General features: G+C 40.9%; 5 protein-coding genes and 1 pseudogene across 5 annotated transcripts; 4 read left to right on the forward strand and 2 right to left on the reverse strand.

The window, feature by feature from the left end:
* Positions 1-1,862: 1,862 nt before the first annotated feature.
* aqz (aaquetzalli) lies at positions 1,863-8,277 on the forward strand. Its single transcript, XM_017182026.3, has 2 exons — positions 1,863-2,553; positions 3,408-8,277. Exon 2 carries the CDS (start codon positions 3,978-3,980, stop codon positions 4,848-4,850), a length of 873 nt encoding a protein of 290 aa, XP_017037515.1. The 5' UTR covers positions 1,863-2,553; positions 3,408-3,977; the 3' UTR covers positions 4,851-8,277.
* LOC138928723 (uncharacterized) lies at positions 6,770-13,781 on the forward strand (annotated as a pseudogene).
* Positions 13,770-14,735, forward strand: LOC108085476 (uncharacterized). Its single transcript, XM_017182095.3, has 2 exons — positions 13,770-13,945; positions 14,008-14,735. Exons 1-2 carry the CDS (start codon positions 13,892-13,894, stop codon positions 14,572-14,574), a joined length of 621 nt encoding a protein of 206 aa, XP_017037584.1. The 5' UTR covers positions 13,770-13,891; the 3' UTR covers positions 14,575-14,735.
* Positions 14,736-16,551: 1,816 nt separating this feature from the next.
* On the reverse strand, positions 16,552-17,826 carry hng2 (hinge2). The gene is made up of 3 exons (XM_017182052.3): positions 17,595-17,826; positions 17,190-17,515; positions 16,552-17,126 (listed from the first exon to the last, which is right to left on the reverse strand). The coding sequence occupies exons 2-3, from the start codon at positions 17,401-17,403 to the stop codon at positions 16,573-16,575; spliced, it is 768 nt and encodes a 255-aa protein (XP_017037541.1). The 5' UTR covers positions 17,404-17,515; positions 17,595-17,826; the 3' UTR covers positions 16,552-16,572.
* Positions 17,827-17,965: 139 nt separating this feature from the next.
* Positions 17,966-22,664, reverse strand: CCT7 (chaperonin containing TCP1 subunit 7). Its single transcript, XM_017182051.2, has 5 exons — positions 22,530-22,664; positions 22,092-22,352; positions 21,216-22,035; positions 20,833-21,156; positions 17,966-18,407 (listed from the first exon to the last, which is right to left on the reverse strand). The coding sequence occupies exons 1-5, from the start codon at positions 22,530-22,532 to the stop codon at positions 18,181-18,183; spliced, it is 1,635 nt and encodes a 544-aa protein (XP_017037540.1). The 5' UTR covers positions 22,533-22,664; the 3' UTR covers positions 17,966-18,180.
* On the forward strand, positions 18,582-20,664 carry LOC108085440 (uncharacterized). Its single transcript, XM_017182050.3, has 2 exons — positions 18,582-19,013; positions 19,076-20,664. The coding sequence occupies exons 1-2, from the start codon at positions 18,704-18,706 to the stop codon at positions 20,599-20,601; spliced, it is 1,836 nt and encodes a 611-aa protein (XP_017037539.1). The 5' UTR covers positions 18,582-18,703; the 3' UTR covers positions 20,602-20,664.
* Positions 22,665-24,028: the final 1,364 nt, after the last annotated feature.

A 24,028-nucleotide genomic window follows, 5' to 3' on the forward strand; every position in this document is an offset into this window, starting at 1 on the left:
AGGAAAAAAATAGTTTACTCATTGGTCTATTGATGATTATTCCACACCACCATAAGATCATTCTGGCAGGTAGTTATTTTATAAAAAATATATTTCTGACCCCACATCAGATTTGACAACAAAATTTTTGCCGTGTTTTGGCGATAGGTCGATAAGTTCACCAGAAAAAGTTATCGCCAAGGTTGCCATATTGTTGGTGGAACGAAACAGCCAGTTAAAAATACTTATAAAATATAAATGAATACATTAATAACTTTAAAGGAGCGCTCAAATAGTTGTTTATAAATAATTCTATTTAATTTGATTACTTATTATTATTATTATTCTGGAAATCCGCTGATCATCGGATGAAAATCGGAACACCAATAGTGGCCTGCCAAACATCGGTATCTCGAGTGCAACCCTGCCGTCTACTGCGTGTGCGCAAACGAGACGGACGAAGCGCGGGCTAGAGATGGAAAAACATCGATATTTGAGGACATCAATGTTTTTGTGGAAATTTTAAATCTAAAATATAGGTTTTTTGTCCTTTCAAACTTTTTTTTGTTGTAATTTTATTAAAACCAATTTATTATATGCAATAATGTTTATTTCAATGGAAAAACATCGATGTTCCTACTTACATTTTACATTCTACACGGAAATTCGACCCTAAACTAACATTCCCATACAATTGACACTGTTGTTCTGTAAGCGTGTTTCGAAATTTTAACATGAACGCTTGCTAAAACATCGATGACATCGAAGATATCGAATGTTGTCATCGATTTTGAGTTCGAGCACGTTCGATTCAACCGATTGGTTGGAACCGAGCCGACGGTTCTATTAGCTATTTTTCCACTATATCTGGCGTGTTTCAAATAAATGCGGGATATTGTGAACTAGCGGCTATCGGGAATTATAGCTATTTTCCAAGCAAAATTGCCGTAATTTTAGCTTTTTGTATTATTATCTTTCATGTATTATGATGTTTTATGATGCCTCACTTAAATACTTCGTAGTATTTTTTTATATGCCAAAAGAGCATTACATTTTTAAATCGATTTTTACTACGAAATTTTGAAAAAAGTTGACAAAATAAAAAAAAAAACTGGCAGTTTTGAAAAAAAAAAAAGTTGACAAAATTAATTTAAAAAGAAAAAAATTTTGAACAAACAAATATTTGACAAAACTTGGAAAATAAATGTTGGCAGATTTATAGAAAAAAAATTGGGAACATTTTTGAAAAATAAATTTTGGCAACATTTTGAAAATAAAACTTTTTCAAGCCCTGAAGAGTTGGCAACACTGCCGTGCTCTGTTGCTCGTCTCGAACATTTTACATTCTACACGGGAATTCGACCCCAAACTAACATTTGACACTGTTGTTCTGTAAGCGAGTAAGATTGATTTAACATGAACGCTTACTCGCTACATTTTATGGAAAGTGTCATCGATGTTTCATTCGATTGTTGTCATCGATAGTTGTCATCGACTGTTGTCATCAATTTGAGTTCGAACACGTTCGACGAACATTTTTTCTCTCCCGGTTCAACCGATTGGTTGGAACCGAGCCGACGGCCGCTGCCGAAGCAGCGTTCGGGTCTCTGTTAACGCTCTGTTGCTCGCTCTCGAACATTTTACATTCTACACGGGAATTCGACGCCAAAACGAGAATTCGACCCCAAAAACGAGAATTCGACCCCAAACTTCTGTAAGCGTGTAAAATTGATTTCGACATTTTAGCATGAACGCTTACTCGCTAGATATTATGTTAATGGAAAAATCGTCGAAGTGATCGATGAATCGACATCGATAGTTGTCATCGGTGATCGATAGTCGTCATCGGGGCTGCCACCCCAGCGCGGGCCCCGATTTTTTTGAGTCATGGTGGAAAATTCGAGGAGAGCGTACCGATGCGCAAAGAACAAGAATAAGCGAAGGAGATAAAGTTATTGATTAAAATTTCTGCTACAAAAATATATACATGTAATTGCATATTGTAAATGTCCTAAGTTAAGTGATATAACCAGATATTTGTGTACGTTTACCATTTTAATACGCGTCAGAGTCAGTACAACGAGTGAGGCATTCGCACACAAAGAAACGGAGTACTTGGCGAGCGAACAACGGAACAGAAAACGCTGCGCAATAGACGGTGGTGTACATAGAGTTTAACAAATCGAAATCAGAATCAGTTGAAAGTGTGATTTTTTTGAGCCTTTGTCGTAAGTGAAGAGAAAGCTTTAAGCGGAATTACATCTATATATAAATAAATACGAAGCCAGCCCGTCGCCATTTTGAAAGTGATTTTACAATACACATATACACACAACACAAATACGAACACATACACATCCATATAACCCCATCTAAATCCGTGGAAACGCAACCAAAACCCAATTTCCGCAACATTTTAAAGTGAATCAACAAAATCAAGGCAACTTTTAACCAAACTCAACCCAATTGTGTATATAACGCTATATCAGTGGCTGAGAAAACCCCGCAGCTGCAGCAATCGATACTGCGACACACACACACACACGTTCGTGTGGGAAGGTCTACGGCGAAAAAGTAAGTCGCAATTGTATTGGTTATCGCTGCCCGCTCTGCTGTGTATGTATGTGTCGATTCATTAATTCAGGTATTCTCGCTGTGCGCCTGTGTGTGCGTCCCTCTGACGTCCCCAGACGTGTTTGGAGAGAATAGCCAAACAAATACAAAAAACAGAACACAAAATACCTTTTGTTGACGTAAATGGCACATACACACATTGTATGCACGATAATGCAGCCGTTACGTTGCTAGCACTACGTTACAGGTTGTTGCTACCTGGAAATCGACTAGTTACAATGTAACATTTCCCTAGCCCGTTTTCCTTATTATGCATAATATGTGTACATACAGAAGCAGTCAAGACAATAGAACAGCTAACGGTCTCTTGCCTTGCCCAAAGAGTTTAGGGGATGTTTTTCCCCGTTTCCTATATATATTTGTTTCTATTACAATAAAGTAATTATAATAATGTTTCTCTTGAACTATACTTATTTATTGTTCAATATACGTATTTTTCTGCTGCATATAAAAATTTGTATTGCCCCTTACCTGTAATTTATAAACAGATTTAAGAAACACTTACCTTCTCTATAAACTCTTTAAATACTTGCAAATCAAAGGGAATTTTTCGCAGCTCACATTTTCAAAAAAATTAGATCTATCAGTATTTTACATTAACATATTACATGTAATCCAAATTATCAGGTATTTATTTATTCAAAATTGTATTTTCTTTGTCAGATAACAACTTTTGAGACCCAGATTATGGTGATTTTTATACCCCTTTTATTTTATTAAACAAAAAAATGCCTACCATCCTTTGCTCAATAGTATTCTTCGATTTCTTTTTATTTTTCATAAAACAAAAATAGGATCAGCACGTCTTGGAATGCAGTATCAGCAGAGAACCGAGAAGAGTTTGCGAAATTATAGCTAAGGATAGCGCTTAACCCAGAGTAAAAGAGATAAATCAACAGACTGATAAACAATACATAACGTTACAAGTTAAACTATATAAAGTAAAGTAAACAGCAGCTGTACATAAGAAGCAGAGAAGAAGTAACGACGCCAACCGGACGCCGCAGAAGCAGCAGTGGACGCAGCTACGTGCTCAACCGCCCGTCGTCGCCCTTTTGCTCGCCGATTTCATTTAATTTTTGAATTTTTGGAGGAGGAGCATCAGCATCAGCGATTAGAACCAAAGAAAAGCACGGAGAGCGGTGGAAGCTAATCAACAACAACAATAGCAGAGCGATCGAGTTTGGTTTCGATTTATAAAGAATTGATTTAAGTGCGTGTGATATTTAACGTTAAGCATTAATTTAGCGAAATAACCAAAAACAAAAAAAGGCAAAACAGCAGAAATTTTAATAGATAGAGGAGGAGACGAGAGTGATCAGTGATCCAGAAAGAAAGAGAGATCGGCAAGCGACGAAATTACTATGACATACTCGCACAATAGCGTTAGGAACAACATCAGAATGACAACCGCATCGGCCACCAAGTCCATACGATTGAAAAAGGGAGCTGCAGGAGCAGCGACCTCCGCATCCAATTCATCCACCCCCTCGCCCACATCCCCGACATCCGTATCGACGTCCGTCGCACCCCTTCCCGTATCCGCATCCGCACCAGCAACGCCCTTGGTAACTGCACATTCCAACAGTATTGCCAGCAGTACAAATCTCACCCAGAACAACTCCCCCCACTTCCTGAGCTCCTCGCCCACGAGCCTGGGTCTCTCCAACCTGGCCACGCCGCCCAACCAGAGGCAACGGCCACTGCAATCGCAGTCACAGTCCACCGGAGCCCAACGCAGACAGCAGCAGCGTCACTCGCCGCAGCAGCAGGGATCCGTCGGCGGAGGAGGGGGTGGCTTCTTTTTCGCCAACAACAACAATAGGCGGACCGGTGGAGGACGTTCGCCCCAGGGAGCAATGCAAGTGCGTCAGTCCCCCGCCACCATCCTGGGTGGAGGCTTCTCGCCAGCAGGAGGATCGGCTCGCAAGCAGAGGAAGAGCCCGCCGCTGGGTGGCAAGATCTCGCCACAGCAGATGCAAATGCAGCAGCACCCACTCATACCCACCGCACTGACGCATTTCGCGGGCAGCAAGTGCTTCGATGCACCTGCTCCAACGGCGCTGCCCAAGCCACCGCAGCACTGGACGCGGTCGGAGGAGAAGCTGTCGTCGGTGTCGATGTCGATGTCGCTGCCAAAGTTCCAGATGATGCAGACAGGTGGCCGCTCGAAGCGGAATCTCCTTGACGACTTCGACACGCACAACCTGAAGCTGCTGCTCAATGTGCAGTCGTAACCCTGGTGCTGGAGGATCAGGATCTGGAGCAGAAAAGCAGGATCTGGATCTGAAGCTGGATCTGGATCTGGAGGACCGACTTGAATGGCATCAACACCCGGAGGACCCCGAACCCGTCAATGAGTTGCAAAAAAAAGAAAACCGAAATGAATATAAAAAATACAAAAAAAAAATGAACAAAAATTATAAAAGAAAAAATGCAAAATGAAAAACTAAAAAAAAATCGAAAACGAAAATATTTCAACTGAAAAATTTAACTTTTTTAAACAAAGCAAAACAAAAAAAAGAAAAAAACAAAAACAAGAGTAATGTTTGTGATCTCAAGTGTGTATCATAAAACAATAAAACCGATTTGAGAAGCTATAAGGAGAAAAGTGAAAAACTGTTTCAAGGAAAGCTGAAAGTAAACAAAAAATGGAAATACACAAACAACTGTCCTCACACAACCGATAAAACAACAACAACAACGACAAAGAGAACAAATAAACACAGCGAAAAAGATGCAAAATTCCCCGCTTTATAGCAGCAGTACCCCCTATATAGAGAACCCTCTCCCCCACTGTCAACTTCAATATGCAAACTTTATGGAAAAGAAGCCGCCAATCGACAAAGTAAAACCGAATCAACAACAAATGGCTAACAGAGAGAAGAAGATAATACAAGAGGACGATGATGAAGCGGAGGCGGAAGGAAGGAAGAACTTTATATGTCTAACAACGGATACTTCACAACTGAACATTGTTTTAAACGTGATACGCAAATAGACTTGAAAATTAATTAATAAGTAAAATTATAAATATAATAATATTTATGAGTAATTCAAAAAAGAAAAATGGACGCTAGAAGCGCAACATAAAGTACAGTTTATGTTTATCCCCCGAAAAGCGGACAAAATGTGCAACGTACCTTAAATGTTGATAAAGAAAGAAAGAAAGAAGCAGAGAGCACAGAGTATATTCAAGAGACACGATAATACCTATAACTAAAATACAAATAATAATAATAATAATACAACTAATATAAATCGTATACCCACCAAATCACAAAGACTAATTCAAACAAAAACTCAACGACAACAACTCAACGCGGCCGCAGCAGCAGAGCAGCAGCGCAAAATGCATTCAACTTGCCTAAAAGAAACGTTCATCTATAACTCTAAAACAACTATTGTACGGCCTCTCCTCTACCTTAAGATAAAGATTCACTATTGTATTGTAATTTTTGACTTACCTTATAGATACTTCCATTACTTTTAGTTAAACGTCGCGCGAGAGAAAAGCAATTGCCCAAAAACAATAATTGAGCTACATATGCGTACATGTGTAATTATTCTTAATCTGTAATTGCGAAATGGCTTTAAAAAATTCTAATTTAAACATTCTTGAATTGTACATAGAAAGGAACAACGCTTAAATGTTCAAATAAAATTTTTCTAAAATCGATAAATCGATAAATCGACAAATACGAGAATAAGATCGATCAACACACTGTAAATGCAACCAAAATGCGTAGTAGCAAGCGATCGGCCGGCGCAAGCAAGATTTTATTTATTCCAAAATATGTTTGATCTTGCGCTAAACAACAGCGTAAACAATTGTGAAAACAACTAAAAAAAAACAAACAAAAACTATATAAGTTGCAATCCCAAAGCGAAGGCTTTACAAGAGAGTAAGAGAGATAGATGTCGCGAGAGAAGAGGATGGGAGAAATGATACTACTTTATGTAAACTATTCGTTGATGCTCAATACTGAAACACTTGAACCCAGTACCTTATTTTCATTATTAGCATTACTTATTAATTGTTAACATTAATATGTATGTAAATTATTTAAGATACCACACACCCACCCCCCTTTACCCTTCCCAAGACCCCAAATCCCAAACGTCCAAATCCAAAGTTATTTGTATTTTGCGTAGAATGAGGCAGCGTGAGTTTTGTTATGTGTTTTTGCCAAGTGAATTGGCCCCTAAGTGATAAGCCAAAAACAAAAAGCAACCCCAAAACCTAATTGATAGTGGAAAGCCCCAGAAAGAAGAACACTTGAGTTGTGTTTATGCATATTGTTTAACTTCCCGAAACAGCTAAATTATGAAAAGAATGGAGAGCGAAGAGAAGAGAATAGAAGAGACAGAGAGGGAGAGATAAAAAGATGAAGAGAAGGAAACTACAACAAAACACTCGATGATAGTTTTAAAAATGTTGAAAAGCCAAAAAAGTCAAGCACTGTTTAGGTTAACTGAGCAAGTTGTCATATATTGGTAGCTTTAAAGCTTGTATCTTCAAGTTACACTACAAGTACCCCCGCCCCCCCATACACACATACATACATATATAAATCCCCACTACTACTTAGAGTATTGAACGGAGCGAAGGTCGCTCGAGCAGTGCTCGGACGTGACCCCAGCTTAGCCTCATCCCCGACACCCCCCCCCCCCCCCACAAACAATTTAAACTTGTCGCGCAGAATTTTGCATTTTTTTTAAGTGTAAGCCTAACGTTTGTTACTTACTGGACGTCAATTTAAGCGGAGAGAAGAGAACAGCTTAGATTTCTTTGAAGGAGAAACCAACAGCCCCCTATTTGTAAAAGCAAAAGTAAAAGAAGAAAAAGGAATATTAAAAAAGAGACCAAAACAGGGCCAAAATCCGTCTGCTCTGCCTTGGACTGTGGGCACAATCGTTGCGATCCGCCGACTTTTTCAACACCAATCAGTACAAATTAATTTCCATTTCAAAGTTATGGAGCCCGCACCAACATCATCAGCGAGGCTCTCCATGCGAGTCCAAGGCGCTTGTGCCCCCATCCAAGGCAACTGCGGATTGTCTGGCCCCTGAAAGAGAATTCAAATTCAATTTTAATTTACATTTAAACTTAAAGCGTAACGACGACGATTCGACCAAGTTCGAATATTATTTTTAACCCTTTTGTTGTAAGCCGAAAAATGATTCGTCGTTCTAAAATGAAAAAGGAAAAGAAGAAACCAAGCACTATGTATTTTTTTTTAATTTCTCCATTGATCTAATTTACAATTTAATTTGCAATTTTTTGTGATACTTTGCTATATTTTTAAACCTGGTATATATACAAATTAAAAACAAATACAACTGAAGAGAAAATGATAAATTACTACCCACACAATTACCATAAATGGACCACTAAGATGAATATGAAGAGAAGCAAACTCGCTATTCAATACTGTAATTAATAGAAACGATTGTGAATAAAAACTGAAAACAATTTGTAAAGCAATATTTGAATTGTGTTAAGTCCAAGTCAACTTGTAACATTTGAGAAAAACAACTAAAGAAACCCCACAAAACCAACCAACCATCAACAAAACAATAGAAGAAAAAAAAACAAAATAAACAATTGTACATGGCTTTCGTAAAGTAATTTATTAAAGCTTTGTATAATTAAAAAAAAAAGAACAACCAAAATTTGTGTTTTTATTTGCCTTATCACGTACACTTTTTCGTTGGCGATTTTATTTTCAGAGCTAATCGGCAAATCCCCACCACATTCCAGAGGAAGCGAACACTAGCGAAGTTCTCACATGTTTCAGGCTTTGATTTGCGGCTCGAATTGTAAGCGAGAAATGGAAACAAAAACAGAAACAACCAGATTCAAGTCTCTCGGACTCGGACTCAGAGAAATATTCAAAACAAGATCCAAACAAAGGCAGCTGCATTTGTGCAGCTAAAACAAACCCAGATACATGCATAACGACGACACTCAAATTAAAAAATACAACAAAAAAAACGACAAGAAAACTTTGCAGAGCCGACGAGCAAAACACCCTTGCGGTCCAGGCCAGAAACAAAACAATTCCAATTCCGTTTCAATGTGAATAACTATCCTGATTGTTCCTACGTTAGTTATGCCTAGATGTCTCGTATATATTTGTGTAGTCGTAATCGGATCAAGTAACGGCAATGCAAGGCAAGGCTTGGCAAATGCAAAACACCCAAAACACACATTCACCTAAGCGATAAGTGCGAATTGTCACTGTGAGTTTCGCAAATTTGTATACAATGCAACAGTTTAGCATTTTATAGATTCTTACACGCAATCAGCATGATAACGATAAATGTTTAATGGTTTTACTACAACACCACAACACATAATAAAGATACATAAATGTATAATAATATAGTGACAAGAGAGAGCTCAGCAAACATCCAAGTCAAGTTAGAACTTAAGCAAAACCCAACAAATGCCTAAAACAACGATCAAACAATCAAATGTGTAAATCCCCTTCCAAAAATCACCTCAGCAAAATCCCCAGATCCCTATACCGATACCGATACCCTCCCATCCCCATCCACTTCCCCCCCCCCCCCCCCCCCCCCCCCAAGTCCCCTAAAACATGAACAAAGAGATTGAGATATTTTCAATGAAATCGCTACGGGAGAGGATCCACATGCAGTCGAAACTGTCCAGCTCAAACTTTTGTATCTTATATAGCCAAGTCTACGTTTTATTGTAATGATTCATATGGGAAATTCATTTTTGTGGCCTATAGAATTTTTTAAAAACCAAAGTTGTTGTTCTTCATGTGGTTTTATTTATAATTATACATTTTTGATAACGAATAAATGTGCCAAGGCAAACCCTTATTATTTTTAACGAACAATAACATTTATTTTTAAATTTTATTCGGGTTATTTTTGATTTTCTTTAATTAAAAGAATCCATACAAATTGTTTTTAACTTATTTATATTTAAATCGTTAACTTTTCTACTGCTGATTCACAAACCTATGAAGTTTTTAGTTGTTATGACTAATATAAAAACCCCAATCTTCCATCAAAGACAAACCTTAATACATATTTTAAGAAAATAAGACTTGGCTATTGGGAAACTGAATATGAGTTAAGGTTGAGCTGGTGAAGTTTCGATTGTATTGCAAATGGAACCCCCCAAAGAGGCTGGATCCCAAAAGAAGGACGTTGCCGAGACAGGGAGAGAGCGGTCTGGATCAGTTTAGTTCAGAGGTAAGTGGGCAAAACACGAATATGACTCACTGGGCAGAGTAAACTAGTATTATCTAGGTGGATTTCTCTAGAGGTTGCTCGAACGCCAAACGACCAAGCGAGTGGTGAACGTGCCTCGAAACACCTCGCCTCGCACCTCCCGTTACACACAGAGAAAATATATTTTACAAGGTAAAACGAAGTAATCAAAAGAAATAAGGTTTTAAATATATATTTTTGGAATAGTAATCTATTGTCAAATTTAATAATTTTGTTTCATTTATTTTCTGTGCAAGACAAGTTGAAATAATATCTCTTTTAGAGTGATCATAAACCGATCGAACCCATTTCTTTTCTCTGTATTCTCAGTTTTTTCTTTATTTTTTAACTCGACTCTTTGGGATTTCTTTATAAACGATGTCGCAAAAGAAAACTGGATATACCGACAACACACAAAGTTGGCAATGGGCTTCGGTTTTGAATTCGGTGTCGTTGTTTACCGCTTGGCTACCTCTTGAGTACATACATATGTACATACATTACTATATATGTATGTTATATGTACATATTATGCACGAACCTATCTTCGATCGTTCAAAAAAGAGACCAAAGAATACAAGAGAATAACTGTATGGGTTGTCCATATTTGTACATTGAAAGCGTTTTTCTTTCCATTCCTCCCCTACCGTTGATTTCATTAAATGCTGAGGCCCGCAGTCTTTAATTTTTCCACGTTACGTTTTTAACGATTTCAGGCCACCCCCAACAGACATACATACATACATATATATAAAATATGTACATATATATATACATATATGAACGTATTTTCATCCACATACTCAAAGCTGAGGCAAATCAAAAGCGTAAACAATTTTGTTTTTATTTTGCTTTCTGCTGCTACTCTTTTATTTTTATAACGCTCTGCTCGAGCTAATTGCAAACGATAAATGGCGACGACGATAGTGGATTTCACGGGGTCCCAGCGGTATGGAGGCTATATATATATATATATCTGGCCTCTCGCTCTCACGTCCGCTTAGATTTGCGGTTGCGAGAGTTTCCATTGTTGTTTTTTGAAAAAAAAAGCAAAAATCATCACAAACGCTAAAAAACAAATACTGAAAGTTTACGCAAAAACAACTATAAATCATGAGAAACGTGACTTTATAGAAAAGAATATACCCTTCATTTAACTCTTGCTGAATTGAATGTATTCATTTATTTCTTGTTAAATAAATAATTCAAGATCTCTGATCTGTACAACTATTTCCATGATATTAGTTCAATACTCTACCTTGAATTCAACACTTTAAGATCATTTTTCCCGCAGAAGTTTGCATATTGAATTTCAGGTAAAACACCTCCATAGGTTTTTGTTTGGTTCTAGGAATGAATCTGAATATAGAAAAAATAACCAAAGTTCTGAGAAGAAAAAGTATCTTTACTTTTGCAATAATTATTTTCATAGGCATTGTTCTTTAAAAAACTGTCCAAGTATCTGAAGAACACATTTTCTTGGGTTATTTTTGTATTTCAAAGTAATTAATGTTTAATTTTAGGTATATTTAAAATTTAAATAAACATGATTCACCGAATTCATAAAAATAAGTTGAATAATTAAAATAAGTAAAGACATTAAACCTTTCAACAAAAATATATCCGTCCTTTTTAAAATATAAGTAATATTTAAATTTGTTCTATATTAACAACATATTACAACTAGCTTGTGTTTTTTAACTTTACCCACCCAATTTTCTATTTATTTTTACCTAAAAACCCATCATGCTTTCCCCTCCCAGACAGGTTATATGTAAGGGGTATCAAACTGAGACAAGGCAGAGGCAAAAAGTGTGCGTGCACTGGTCTCGAACTGGGCCTGGGTAGATGTATCTACGCAATTGGTATCTGTAAGATACACACACTCACATTGCCGCCACACGCGCTCACTCACACACATCCGAGTGCGCGGAGTGGCACAGAGATACTCGCTGTGTTGGCCCGAGAGGAGAGAGACGACGGATGCCGTTCATATTTACAAGTCTTGTGCGTTGGTCTCTGACGACGATGACGACCCCTTGGCCTCTTATCTCCCTCCATTCTCCATACCCCACTCTTGGCCCCCCAGTCCCTCCCTGATTTTTTTGTATTTTTGTACATCCAACTGTGCATATGCGTGCAAAGTACGCAAATGCTAAAGAAAATATAAAAATAAGTTGAAATACACACAGAAAAATATAATTCCTAAAAAGGTTAGGCTCTTTGGAGAGAATATGTAATATTACGTTGAATTACCTAATTTTGGGAGTTCTTTACTCATATTTTGTATATACAAAAGTGAAGATTTACTAATATCTTAAAACTAATACCAAGTTCCTTAGCTTGCTTCTATATAATTCCTTAAAGTAAAAGCCAATAGATTATCCTTAAGATACATTTTTCTTTCTGTGCTCACATATTTGAATATGTATGAAAGGCAATCATCATGCGAGTGTATTCGTTGTGTTGTGTCAACGGTTATTTTATTTTATTTTCCTCTTCTTTTTTGTTTTGTTTTTTGTTATTTTTCAGGCTATGGAATAATTTCATTTTGCTGCGCAATTTCTACTATTGATTCGCACATATTTGTTTTATGCTTTTCTTTAGCCTGCCCCTATCGGCGTGGCTTCCATGAACTGCCCTGCTTTGCTTTGATACCATTTTCTAAATTAAGGCATACTTTCGCACAAACAAATATATAGTATATGTATATGTACATATATAGTATATACAGACGGCGATAGCATTCGCACCTTATCGCTATAGTGGCTCTGTGTACAGTATAATTATTATTGCACGCGTAAACAGAAAATAGCGATATGAAATGGTTGTTGTTACCTCAAAGTACTTCTTGATAAGAGGAGCAACCGAGCAGATGTTAACCCTTGGGCGAGGCGAAAAATTTCGTTGAAATTCGTAACGGAAATGGCTTTGGGAAATAACAAAACAAAAAAAGGTGGATGATTCACGGATTCAAAATAACCATGCGGGTTATGCTGGTGCTCCCCCCAGAAGCAAAACGAAACTTTTATATCACATTTATTAACTTTAAACAATTTAAATTTAACAATTTATAAAAATTTAACAAGCCGAAAAGGTGAGCGTTCTTATTTGCAGTAACCTAGGGTTTTATTAATAGGGAATGCGTATATTTAAAAGAAGTGTATATTTAATGTATTTGCTAGATATTCCCACGTGGAAATATTCAACAGATTTGTACGTATTTGTTCTAGCAAAATTTGTATATATGTATATCTTATGTAGTATTATCTATCTTTTAGTCTGCCCTCTTGTATTTTACCCTGTCACGTTTTTATCACCTTTCATTTGGATTAGTCATTCTATTATTCAAAAGTTAAGTTGTAGAAATATAAACTTTATTAGTTGTTTTATTAATTAGACACAACAAAATAAATATTAACAGATTTAACTGAACAGAATATATATATGTACATGTACATATACGAATAGGCCCACGTGTGAAGACCTCCAGTATAATAGAATGATTTAGTATCTTCTAATATTAATATATTTATTGTATAAATGATTTTTAGCAACAAAATAATATATTTAAGATGTATAACTGAAGAATAAATAACAGTCCATGTAGAAAAATATTACAATTGAATCTCTTAAACACTTGTACATATATCTTAACCTTCATTTAAGATTGTTTTATTCGAAACTCAACTGACAAACACTTTAAAATGTTAAATAATTGCCCCTATTTCCAGCACCTTGAAATAATTTATATTTTACGATCGCTCACTGTATACAATTTTCATCATCGCAGCGACCACGTGACTTGCGCTTTGTCTGGCTGTGGAAAATTCTCCCCGCGTCGCCAGATCCCCCGGCTATATTCAGAATACTCATTGAATGGATCTGTTATCGGTCAAGTGAGTACACGGCGGTGATAACCTCGCGGTTAGATAAGCCTCGGGATTCGATCGTGGATTGGATTCAGTGGTGTGATCACCAGATCTCGGCTTGGAATCAGTCAAACATTTTCCAGTTCCCCGGCAACATGTCGCTGTCTTTAAGTGTTTGGATCGTTCTAGGAGTCTTTGCTTTTGCCCAGGCATGTCTTTAAGGATAAACATCGTTTTCAATTCTGACCAACCCCATCTCTGATCCTTGCAGGGCAATGTTCGCTTCCACTTCTCGTTGGATTTCCATGTGAAGCAGCCGGCCAACTCGACTGAAACCATTAACAAGACCATCATTGTGGAAGACAATAAGGTATCCATGGTGGACAATGAAGTGACTACGAAGTCTCCCATGGCTCAGTGGACGGATCAGGAGCAGTTCAATGTGGTCACCCTGCAGAAGGTGATCGATACCCGGCGCTCGGTGCAGCAACTCAACGCGGAGCTCTCGCCTCTGACAGGCAGGAGCAACGATCTGGCGAGGAGGGTTAAGCAGAGCCTGCGCTATGTCAACGAAGTGGACGCCAATCTCGAGCATCTGACCAGTTTTGGCCAGCTGGTGGAGCTGCTAAGGAAGTTTGTGACCCTGGTGGATAGCTTAAGCGAACCTTCTGCAGCGGGTGGAACCCGCAGCCTGGAGTACGTTCTCCTAAAGTTAACCCTCGAGAAGTACGATATTCTCAAGCAACGACAGGAGCTTGGGGAGCTCCTGGAGCGGGCGGAGAGCGCCTGGCAGCGATATCGAAGCACGCAGGTGGTCCTCGTGGATAACTCAACCTGAGCAGGGTGGATATATGTACATAGATTTAGAGATACTTTGTTAAGAATAGATTTTTAGGGCAGGGAAAGGACAAAGGCCTTCATCATCGGGCAAGGCAATCGCTGCACCATCATCTACCAGGGCGGAACGGCCCTTGAAAGGAATAAAAGTCATCAAAGGGACTTCCTGTCTATTATTCGGTTCCACTGTAATGCCCAGGATTGCTACAGGTACCCTCAAAGGGAAGACAGGAGAGCGGGGGAAGGAACTCAGGGGTTGACCTAAATCTCCCTTGGTTCCAGAGTTTTCTAAGGATGGAAAATACGTTACACACGCTGGGAATGCCTTTGTACACTCAGGAAAACTAAGGTAGTTTTTTGTAGCTTTGTATTTAATTTGAACCTAAAAACCCTTAAAATATATTTTGTTAATTGAAGAAAACGGTTACAACATCTAAATTATTTAGATTGAAAACGGTTTCCACAAAACCTAAAACCTTAAACTATCCAAATTCGATCTCAAACCTTTATTTTTTGAGTGCACACAGCTAGGCACATCCATTGAGCGGATGCAGGTAGTCAGGATCGAGGATCTAAGGGAGCATTTAATACCGAATAACATCTGCCGGGGCCGTTGCTAATCGGTGAGCGAGCGAGCATGGAGGGTAGGGTCCCGATCGCAGACCCGAAATTCCTGAAACCCGAAACAACAACCACTACCACTAAACACACTCGCACAACGTCCCAGCCATATGCAGTTAAGTGGGAAAGTGGTCGGGGGAACGGCCAGGGAAACATACAGCCATTAACACGATACGAGTACCATTTGTTGTGTGGAGTGGGGTATGGGGGCGGGTTCAATATGGAACCCCCTGTAGAGGTTCTCCGGGAACTCCGGACAGCGTGGAGCTCATGTAAGGCGACACCGAATCGAAATCTGTGAGTTTGAGTTACCCTTACGGCTTCCTTAACGGTCTTCGCCGATTTCTTTTTTAGGGGTGCCGTCTGAAGTGGCGACGCGACTTATAAATACACTCGTACCGACCATAATTTTGCCTTTGTGTTGAGCAAAAACCATGAAGAAATCTGTATACATAATGGAAACTCGATTGGCATAAGAGAGACAAGCAATACGAATACAGGTTTAAGCTCTTTTTTTTATCAACCGAAACTGGTCGAGCCGCTTCGGACCGATGGCTTATGTATCTTTTTGACAGTTTATGTTTCCAGCAACAAAATATCACAGCAGGCGATAAATACTACTAGGCACATATTGAGCCCCGATTCGGGGCAGGCAGGGGATTACTCGGTGGTAGGGAAAGGGAAAGTGGGAGAAGGTATATAATTATTAGTATTACAATTATATATATATATATATAAATATTTAAATTTTTATATTTATAATTATTATATATTATGTATATAGTATTATTATTAAAGGGTAAGCCTGCGACTCTAAAGTGTAATGTTATATTCATTTCTGATTTCTTATTGGCTTTTTTACAGGGTAATCTTGTCCAAGAAATATTTAAAATAATTATTATGCTAATAAAGGTGGGAGCCATTTAATAAATAAATAATTTGTAATTTAAAGCTTTCATAAATGATTCATAAAATTGTTTTATGAATAAAAGTTAAATTTAAAAGAAGAGAAATTATTATTATCATGACGATTCACGATTTGTATTTTATGGTTTATATTTTTTTTATAACTTAAATGTAAGATCGGTTATTAAAAATATCGTCCCAATTATTGAAATATGTTAAATATTTTAAACAAATACTTAAATCCCATCTTTCAAATTCCGCGCAATATGCCCAAATCCGATAACCGATAACGATAGCTTGCTCTGTTAACAGCTTTCGTTCCTCTGTTAAGCCACTGTTACAAGTGTTGCCAGATTCGCTCCGAAAACAGCACAATTTGGCTAGATCTAGTGTAAAAATAGCTAAATTGGCACCTCTGACTGTTATTTTTAAGCCAAACTTAAAACAAGCATTTTAAAACTTACGTTATTATTTAATTTGGCTTAAAATTACGAAGTATCTTTAGAACCTCGATCTGAAAATCGAGCTTCCGATCCGGGCACATTCTTTGCATGTGCGGCTTAATGCTGTCGAAGAAGGCTTGATCTGGATCAGCGGATGAAGATGTGGAAGAATTTGTTGCATTTGTACAATTTGGATCCCTCGAAATCGGAGGGACGGGAGCTTTTTCCGCTGGCGCCGGATCTTCCCTGGTGTAGTTCAGGTCTTCCAGGACGAAATGCAGATGATCCTGAATGGATGGGTCATTGTCAGCGGTTTCCAGATCCGATTCATGGGCTGAGCTTCTTCGCTTCCTTGGAGTTCTCTGGACGGCAGGAAGGCGTTTTCGTTTGACTGCAGGCTTGGTTTCCTTCTTCAGGGGAGGTTCCTCATCGTCATCCGATTCGGTTTTTACATCCAGCAGGAAGCTGAGTTCTTTTTCGTAGATGTACGAGGCTCTGGCCACCTCCTCGCCCGTTTGACGGAGCCGGTGCACCCGCAAGTAGCTGTCCCGCGTGTTTTTCCACCGTTTAAGCAGGGTTTTCACTGGAATTGGGATGGAGATATAGTTTATGTAACGAAGAGATTGATATAAAAGGAAGCACTTACCAATTTCCTGCTTCTCCGGTTCGCTGGATGTCTCAAAATTCTTGCACAATTCCTGGCCAATCTGTTGCCAGGCCTGATCCCTCAATTCCCGATTGTGAAAGTTCGGATGGCGCCTTTCCCATATAATTGAGCGATTGTGCACCGCCTCAATGAACTCGTACATGGAATAACGCAAGTTATTGCCCGCCGATCGAAGAACCTTGTGGTTTCCCATATTTACTTTTAGTTTGTTTGTTTACGCGACGGACACAGCGTTGCCAATTTAGCTGTTTTCCCACTGGATTTGAAAGATTTCCAATTGTGATGTTTTTGGAGCCTAGTTTTAGCTTAAATTAATGTAGAAAATAAAAATGTATACTTTTTCGCTTGTAGTTGGTTTTTCAGAACTTTCTTTTTCATAATTACCTTATTGAAGTTTATTTTGGCTCAAATCTAGCTTGTACGGGTGGTCAGGTCTTGCCAACACTGACAGACAACAACCAAACTAACAGGAGCGTTGCCACCTGATTTCGATTTAAATAAATTACTGTAAACTGTATTTAAATGGAAATTTAAAAAATATATTTAAAATTAGGAATAAGCACATCGTTTGAACTTTCCAAATACTAAACGAATATGCAATTTGTATTGATTTACGTAATTAATAAATATTAAAACTGATTAATTTCATTTCCCAAAACAATTAGATTACTTAATTTTTGATGGTCATATATTATATATTTAACATTCTCTATAAAAGCTTTTAATTTGTTTTAGCCTTATTAAAACGCATTAGATTTGTTATGAAAATATGAGTTTTCATTGTGTTTATTAATAAACATATACAGATAGGTCAGTGGATTATTTCTGGTGTTGTTGTTCTGAAAAGCGCCACTCGAAAATGCGAGAATATGACCGAGTAATACGTGTACGTGTTAAATTAGGAGAGAAATGTGAGTTTTGATGATTAGTTTTGAAGTGCTTTCTGGATTTCTGGATGAGTTCTATTGTTCTACATGGGCCTGCCCATGCCGCGACCCATGCCCATGCCGCCGCCCGCCATCGGAGCCTCTCCGGCCTTGGGGCTCTTTATTGTCTCGTCCACCGAGAGCACCATGCAAGCAGCCTCGGCAGCCGCCGTCAATGCGTTGATCTTGATAATCGAGGGCTCCCACACGCACTGTTCGTAGTTGTCCGAGATGTCCTCCTTGGTGATGTCCACGCCGTACCACTGACCACCTGGAAATCATAAAGGGAAAATATAAGGGTAATTTCAGTTCAATATTGGAAAATGCTGAATTAGCATTTTGAAATTCCCACCAACTTAAGGCACTTAACATTCAACCTAGGTGGCAACGCCGACCATAGCGCGCGCAACGCACAAATTGCGGCGGTGCGAAAGAGCACACACTACAGCCCTCGTTCTTGGAGCGAGAGAGAGCGAGAGCATAGGCCGAAAAACACGCGTTGCTGCTGCTGCCACTGCAGAATTTTCCACTATTTGTTTAAATTTTCAAGACGAGGCGAGAATCAGAATGTCCAGCTCCGGTAGGAAGCGCAAGCAGCAGCTGAAGCCGCGCCTGGACGAGCACCGGTCGCCGGTGAAGCGGGATCGCACGGACATCAAGACGGAGGGCCTGGACCGCTATCCGGCGCTGGCGGACTACGACCTGAGTACGGCCGACATCAAGCCAGACCTCACGGAACTGCAACTCCAGCTGGCGGCCGAGCAGCGGGTCGTCAGTAGGGCCCCCAGCCACTCGGAGTTGGAGCAGCAGGAGAGCGATTCGGACGAGGACGGCTATTCGGAGACGAACTACCACGCGGCCGATGTCTTCTGCCAGGGTAAGATGGTGCCCCCGCCCACAACTCCTCCCTTGCTTATGTAACTCTACCCCGAAACGCAGACGAACCAGACGACTATGACCCGGAGTGGAGCAGCCAACAGGCGGGCAGCAGATTGCTGTTCAAGTTCCACATGCCATCGCCTCAGACGGGCCTTAAGAGCGACAAGTGCCCGCTGCACTTCTTCAACCAACTGCTGGGCTACCGCTCAAAGTTCTTCGGCTTGCTGGCAAAGGGTTGCAACCTCAAAGGAGGATTGCTCTCCACCAATGCCGAGGAGATGGAAACCTTTGTCGGCCTCTCGCTCCTCTTGAGCGACGTGAAGCTGGAACACCTGGAAGACTACTGGAGCAGCAACAAGTACTATGGTTTTGCCGGCTTCGGCATGAAAATGAGCTTGGATCGTTATCGCCAGTTGTTGCAGTGCCTCAACTTTGATCCTCTCCAACCCCAAACGGGAAGGTCCAAGGCCAAGGACGATTTCCCGCTGCTGAACTTCATCAACGAGCGCATGGCCGAGCAGCACGTTTGTGGCCAGCAACTGGTGCTCAATGATCCCATTATTCTCTGGAAGGGCAGATTTAGCTACCACAAGGATCTACCCGACAAGTTTCGCTGCAACGCTCTAGTTCTGCACTTGCTGACCGAGCAGAGTGGCCTGGTGGTGAAGCTCCTGCCCGAGATTGTGCGGCGGGAGGACTCGCCCGCATGGGTGCGCAACTCCCGGCAGCTGGTGGAGCACAGAAACCGGCTGGGCTTGAAGCTTGTAGAAGATCACCAAGGCGGGCGCACTGTGTACACCTCAAAGTTCTACGGCAGCTACGGCCTCGCCTATGAGCTGACCAAGAGAAGCACCTACTGCACTGGCATACTGGACAGGAACAGGTATGGGAATAGCAAGGCTCTGGTGCACCAGCAGTTGGCTCCCAACAGCATCGCCACCAGCTATGCCACCAGCCTGATGATGGCCAAGTGGCGTCGGCGGGAGAAGACCTTGTACTTCTTTAGCTCCGACTGTCTGGCCATCTACGCAAAGGAGATGTCCATGCAGAAAACCAATGCCAGACCCAAGCTGATCCAGGAGTTGGACTGGCAACTACGGCATAGCAGCGAAAGTCGCCAGCACCTGATCTACTATCAACCCGGCTGCCAGGACCTTTCCACAGACAAGAAACTGGTCATCTTTCTCCTCAACATCCTCGTCTACAATGCCTACTTGCTATACGTGGCCAACGTGCAGAATTCACGCAGTGGACGCCTGAAAAGCTACTCGGAATTCCGTGTTGCCATCATCAAGTCACTGCTAAAAGAGGAGGTTGCCAAGGAACCAGTGGCGGTTAGTCCCCAGATGACAGAGAAACCCGAAAAGGGCAGGCAGAAACAAGTAGCCGACGATGAGACAAAGGAGATTCGTCATGAGCCAGCTCAGATCCAGCAGAACGGGAAGCCGGCGCGAAAGAACTGTCGCTATTGCCACAAGGGCGGTATGCTGCAGTTCAGCAAGTTTATGTGCAAAACCTGTCCAGACAAGCCGGGGCTGTGCTGGGAGCCCTGCTTCCGTCTCTGGCATGAGCAGCTCAAGAAATAAGTGAATTTTTCTAATTTAAGTTGATTTCTAAATGTTTAAAGAGTGCAAAGTTAATTAAACACTTGCTGTGAGGAAAGTTTACTGAATATGTAAAGGTTTTTTTTCTTGAAAGGTAGAGATTTTTGGAAGACATTCATGATGGTCAGAGCCTGACAACGAAAAGCTAAGCTAATATCTTAAATCCAAAACTTTAGTGCTAAAGGTGTTCCCCGTTTAGTTTTAAACACTTACCCTGGGCGTGCTTCTGGCGGAGCTTGTTGAGAATGTTGGTGGCATCGAAGCCGGCATTGTCGCACAGCTGGCGCGGAATGATCTCCAAACCCTTGGCGATGGCGGCGATAAGCAGCTGTTCCTTGCCGGCAATAGTGCGCGAGTAATCGCGCAGCAGCTTGGACAGCTCCATTTCGATGGCACCGCCACCGGCAACGACAGAGTCGTGCTTAATGGTGCGACGCACAATCATAATGGCGTCGTGAAGCGAACGCTCAGTCTCCTCCAGGAACTGTTCGGCACCACCGCGCAAGATCAGGGTGCTTGTCTTGGCATTGGGACAGCCTGTGGAAAATGTAAGTCTGAGATCTGCTTCGTTTTAAAAATAACCAAGGGAAACTCACCTTGGAACAAGTTGAATCGCTCGCCGCCGACCTGGCGCTCCTCAAAGTGCTCGCACAGGCCCAGAACACTGGCGTTGATGTCATTGGCCGTGGTCATCACGGCACCACCGCAGGCCTTCATTGTGCGCTTGAGATCCTCCTCGGGAACGCGGCCGGCACAGAAAATGTCACGGTCGGCGAAATACTGTGTGGCCACATCGCCGATGGGCAGCTTTGAGAGCACCACATTGGCGCCGGACTCGTGGATCTTGGCCAGCTTGTTGTAGAGGATCTGCCACTCGACGTCCACCACTTTCTGGTACTCCTTGACATTGTCCACGCGGATCTCGGCATTGTCGCGCTCCGCCTTCAGCTCCAGCTCGATGTTCAGCAAGGCAATCTTGCAGTTGTCGTATCCCTTGGGGGCCATTTCGAAACCGGCATACGAGAAGGTCTTCTTGAAGGCCACTCCCGACACCAGCTGGGACTCTTCCAGGGAACCACCCGTCACCTTCTTGATGCCAATCATGTTCAGGGGCAGAAGCTCGTCCAGGGAGAGTACAGCATCCACGACAATTTTGGAGAAGAAGTCCTTCTGCTGGTGAATCAGCTTGGAGGACATGGCGGTGGCCGCGCACTTCTCCAACAGAGCCCGCTGCTCCTCCTTCGATTGCTCGACAATCTGCACAGCCATATCGTTGATCTTCTCCATGCAAAGCTGTAGGGCCTTGCGGATAGCCTTGATGATCACACGGGGATGGACGCCCTCCTCGACGAAGGGTTTCACCTGCTTGAGGAACTCGCCAGCCAGGAGCACCACACTGGTCGTGCCATCGCCCACCTGGAGGAGGAGAAATGAGCTTGAGCAAAGTCACGTGCTTGGGCGCTGCAGCTTACCTCGGCGTCTTGTGACTTGGCGATGTCCACCAGGGTCTTGGCCGCCGGGTGAATGATATCCAGCAGCTTCATGATGGTGGCACCGTCGTTGGAGATGGTCGCCTTGCCCTGCGAGTCCACAATCAGCTTGTCCATGCCGCGGGGACCCAGAGTCGTCCGCACCGCGTCCACGATCGACTGGCAGGCATTGATGTTCGACACCAACTGAGGCTTGCCCTGCGACGTGTCGGTGCCTTCCTTCAGGAGCACGATTTGCGGTTGCTGTCGGATCGGTGGATATATGGTAAATATATGGTAAAAACCTCCAATTAGTCAGCAGATGCGGCGACTTGCGAGAAGCTTCTTTGCAGGTTATGTTTACATTCGCATGCCGCTCGCAAAGGATTTACTGTTTTCACATCCCAGGTCGCTTGCGGGACTATTTGCAGCCTCACTTACCATATTTATGTGATTGGCTTTGCCGTTTCCACGTTAATACAGTTTAAAACAATGAATTTCCTAGCAGACAGCGGCAAGTTCACGTTTTCCGCAATGATTCACGATAGTGTGACCATATAAAAAATTTGACTTTAGTCCTAAAAAATCTCTTCTGGGCACATTAAAACGCTGCAGTGCAATCGATAACAGTTATCGATAGCAGTGTGACGTCACAGTTGACCTGTTGAGCGGTTTTTTGAAATCGCTCCCAACTTCAAATATAGATTTGTGATTCTTTCTATTTATATAAATTTGGCGATGCACGCACGCATGTCGCTTATTCCATTTTAGAATGTGCGCCGCATCTTCAGTTTGTTCCGACCGCTCAACTTGAGTGAGTTGTGCACCGAGCAACGAGGCAACAATTGCACCAAGAGAGTCGCCAAAAGGCCAATAATACAGAACATTCAACAACAATTAGGTTCAAATGGAATCGCGCAGTCTAAATCTAATTCGGTCATGTGGAATTGGAATTTTAGTTGCTCAAGACTCCTCCTAACGACGACAACGGACCACAAGTAATGCCAATGGATTCTGTTTCGAAAATTGCGGAGTGATTACGAAACATTTCAGGATTCTCAACGGAGATCACCGACCAAGAAAAATGCAAATACTGAGTGAGTAAGACGATTGAAGAATCTTTCAGTAACTACGGGTTGATAAGGCAGAAAGATCCCAGTGCAAAGAATGTTCCCCTTTTCTGTGCTTTTATTTGGTTCTCGTTTGTATGTTGACAGACTGGAATCTGAGTGTGTTCTAATTGTGTCCATCATTCATGGTGTCGTTAAGCCGATTGTCAAATTTATTTGTGATTTGTGAAGTTCCAGCTGTTGGTGGGGTCATTCAGGGGAAGATACAGACATTCGAGGCCAAGAAAATAGCATTTGTAGGATGTTTATATTTCATTTTTTATGTTCCTATTGGTAAATAACAATATATTAGGTTTTAATCTACTTTTCTAGGTTTTTTATGACTTATTTCAGAATTAAGTTTGATAGTCCAAGTATTTATTCTTGTTCAAGACAACAATAAAGTATAAAGATTTCTACAGCTTTAATGTCACGTTTTGTAGAATGCAATTTATCTTAAAGTTGCATTAATGCTTAATGAGCTTTCCGGAGATAAAACAATATATTAGCGCACTACTTGAACACGGAAGTTTGTTAGATATAGAAGTTAGATATAAGAATCTGTTAGACATTATCAGAAGAGTTTACTATTTTTCTATGCTAAGAAGATTAATATGTTTTAATATACGAAATTACATTTCAAATTAATACCCATTACTTTGAGTTATTAATCACTAAATTCATTTTTGTCTTTGGACTTGTTAATAATTTAATTTTCCATATCACAACCCCTTGTAACCTACTGTTTTACCCATAATTGTGCCTCCAAGTTCCCATATCTTAAGTTATTAATACGCGAGCGGCATGTTTGTTATTGTTATGAATTTGGGA

This window comes from Drosophila kikkawai, chromosome 3R (assembly GCF_030179895.1).
Source record: "Drosophila kikkawai strain 14028-0561.14 chromosome 3R, DkikHiC1v2, whole genome shotgun sequence".
Taxonomy (NCBI): Eukaryota; Metazoa; Arthropoda; class Insecta; order Diptera; family Drosophilidae; genus Drosophila; species Drosophila kikkawai.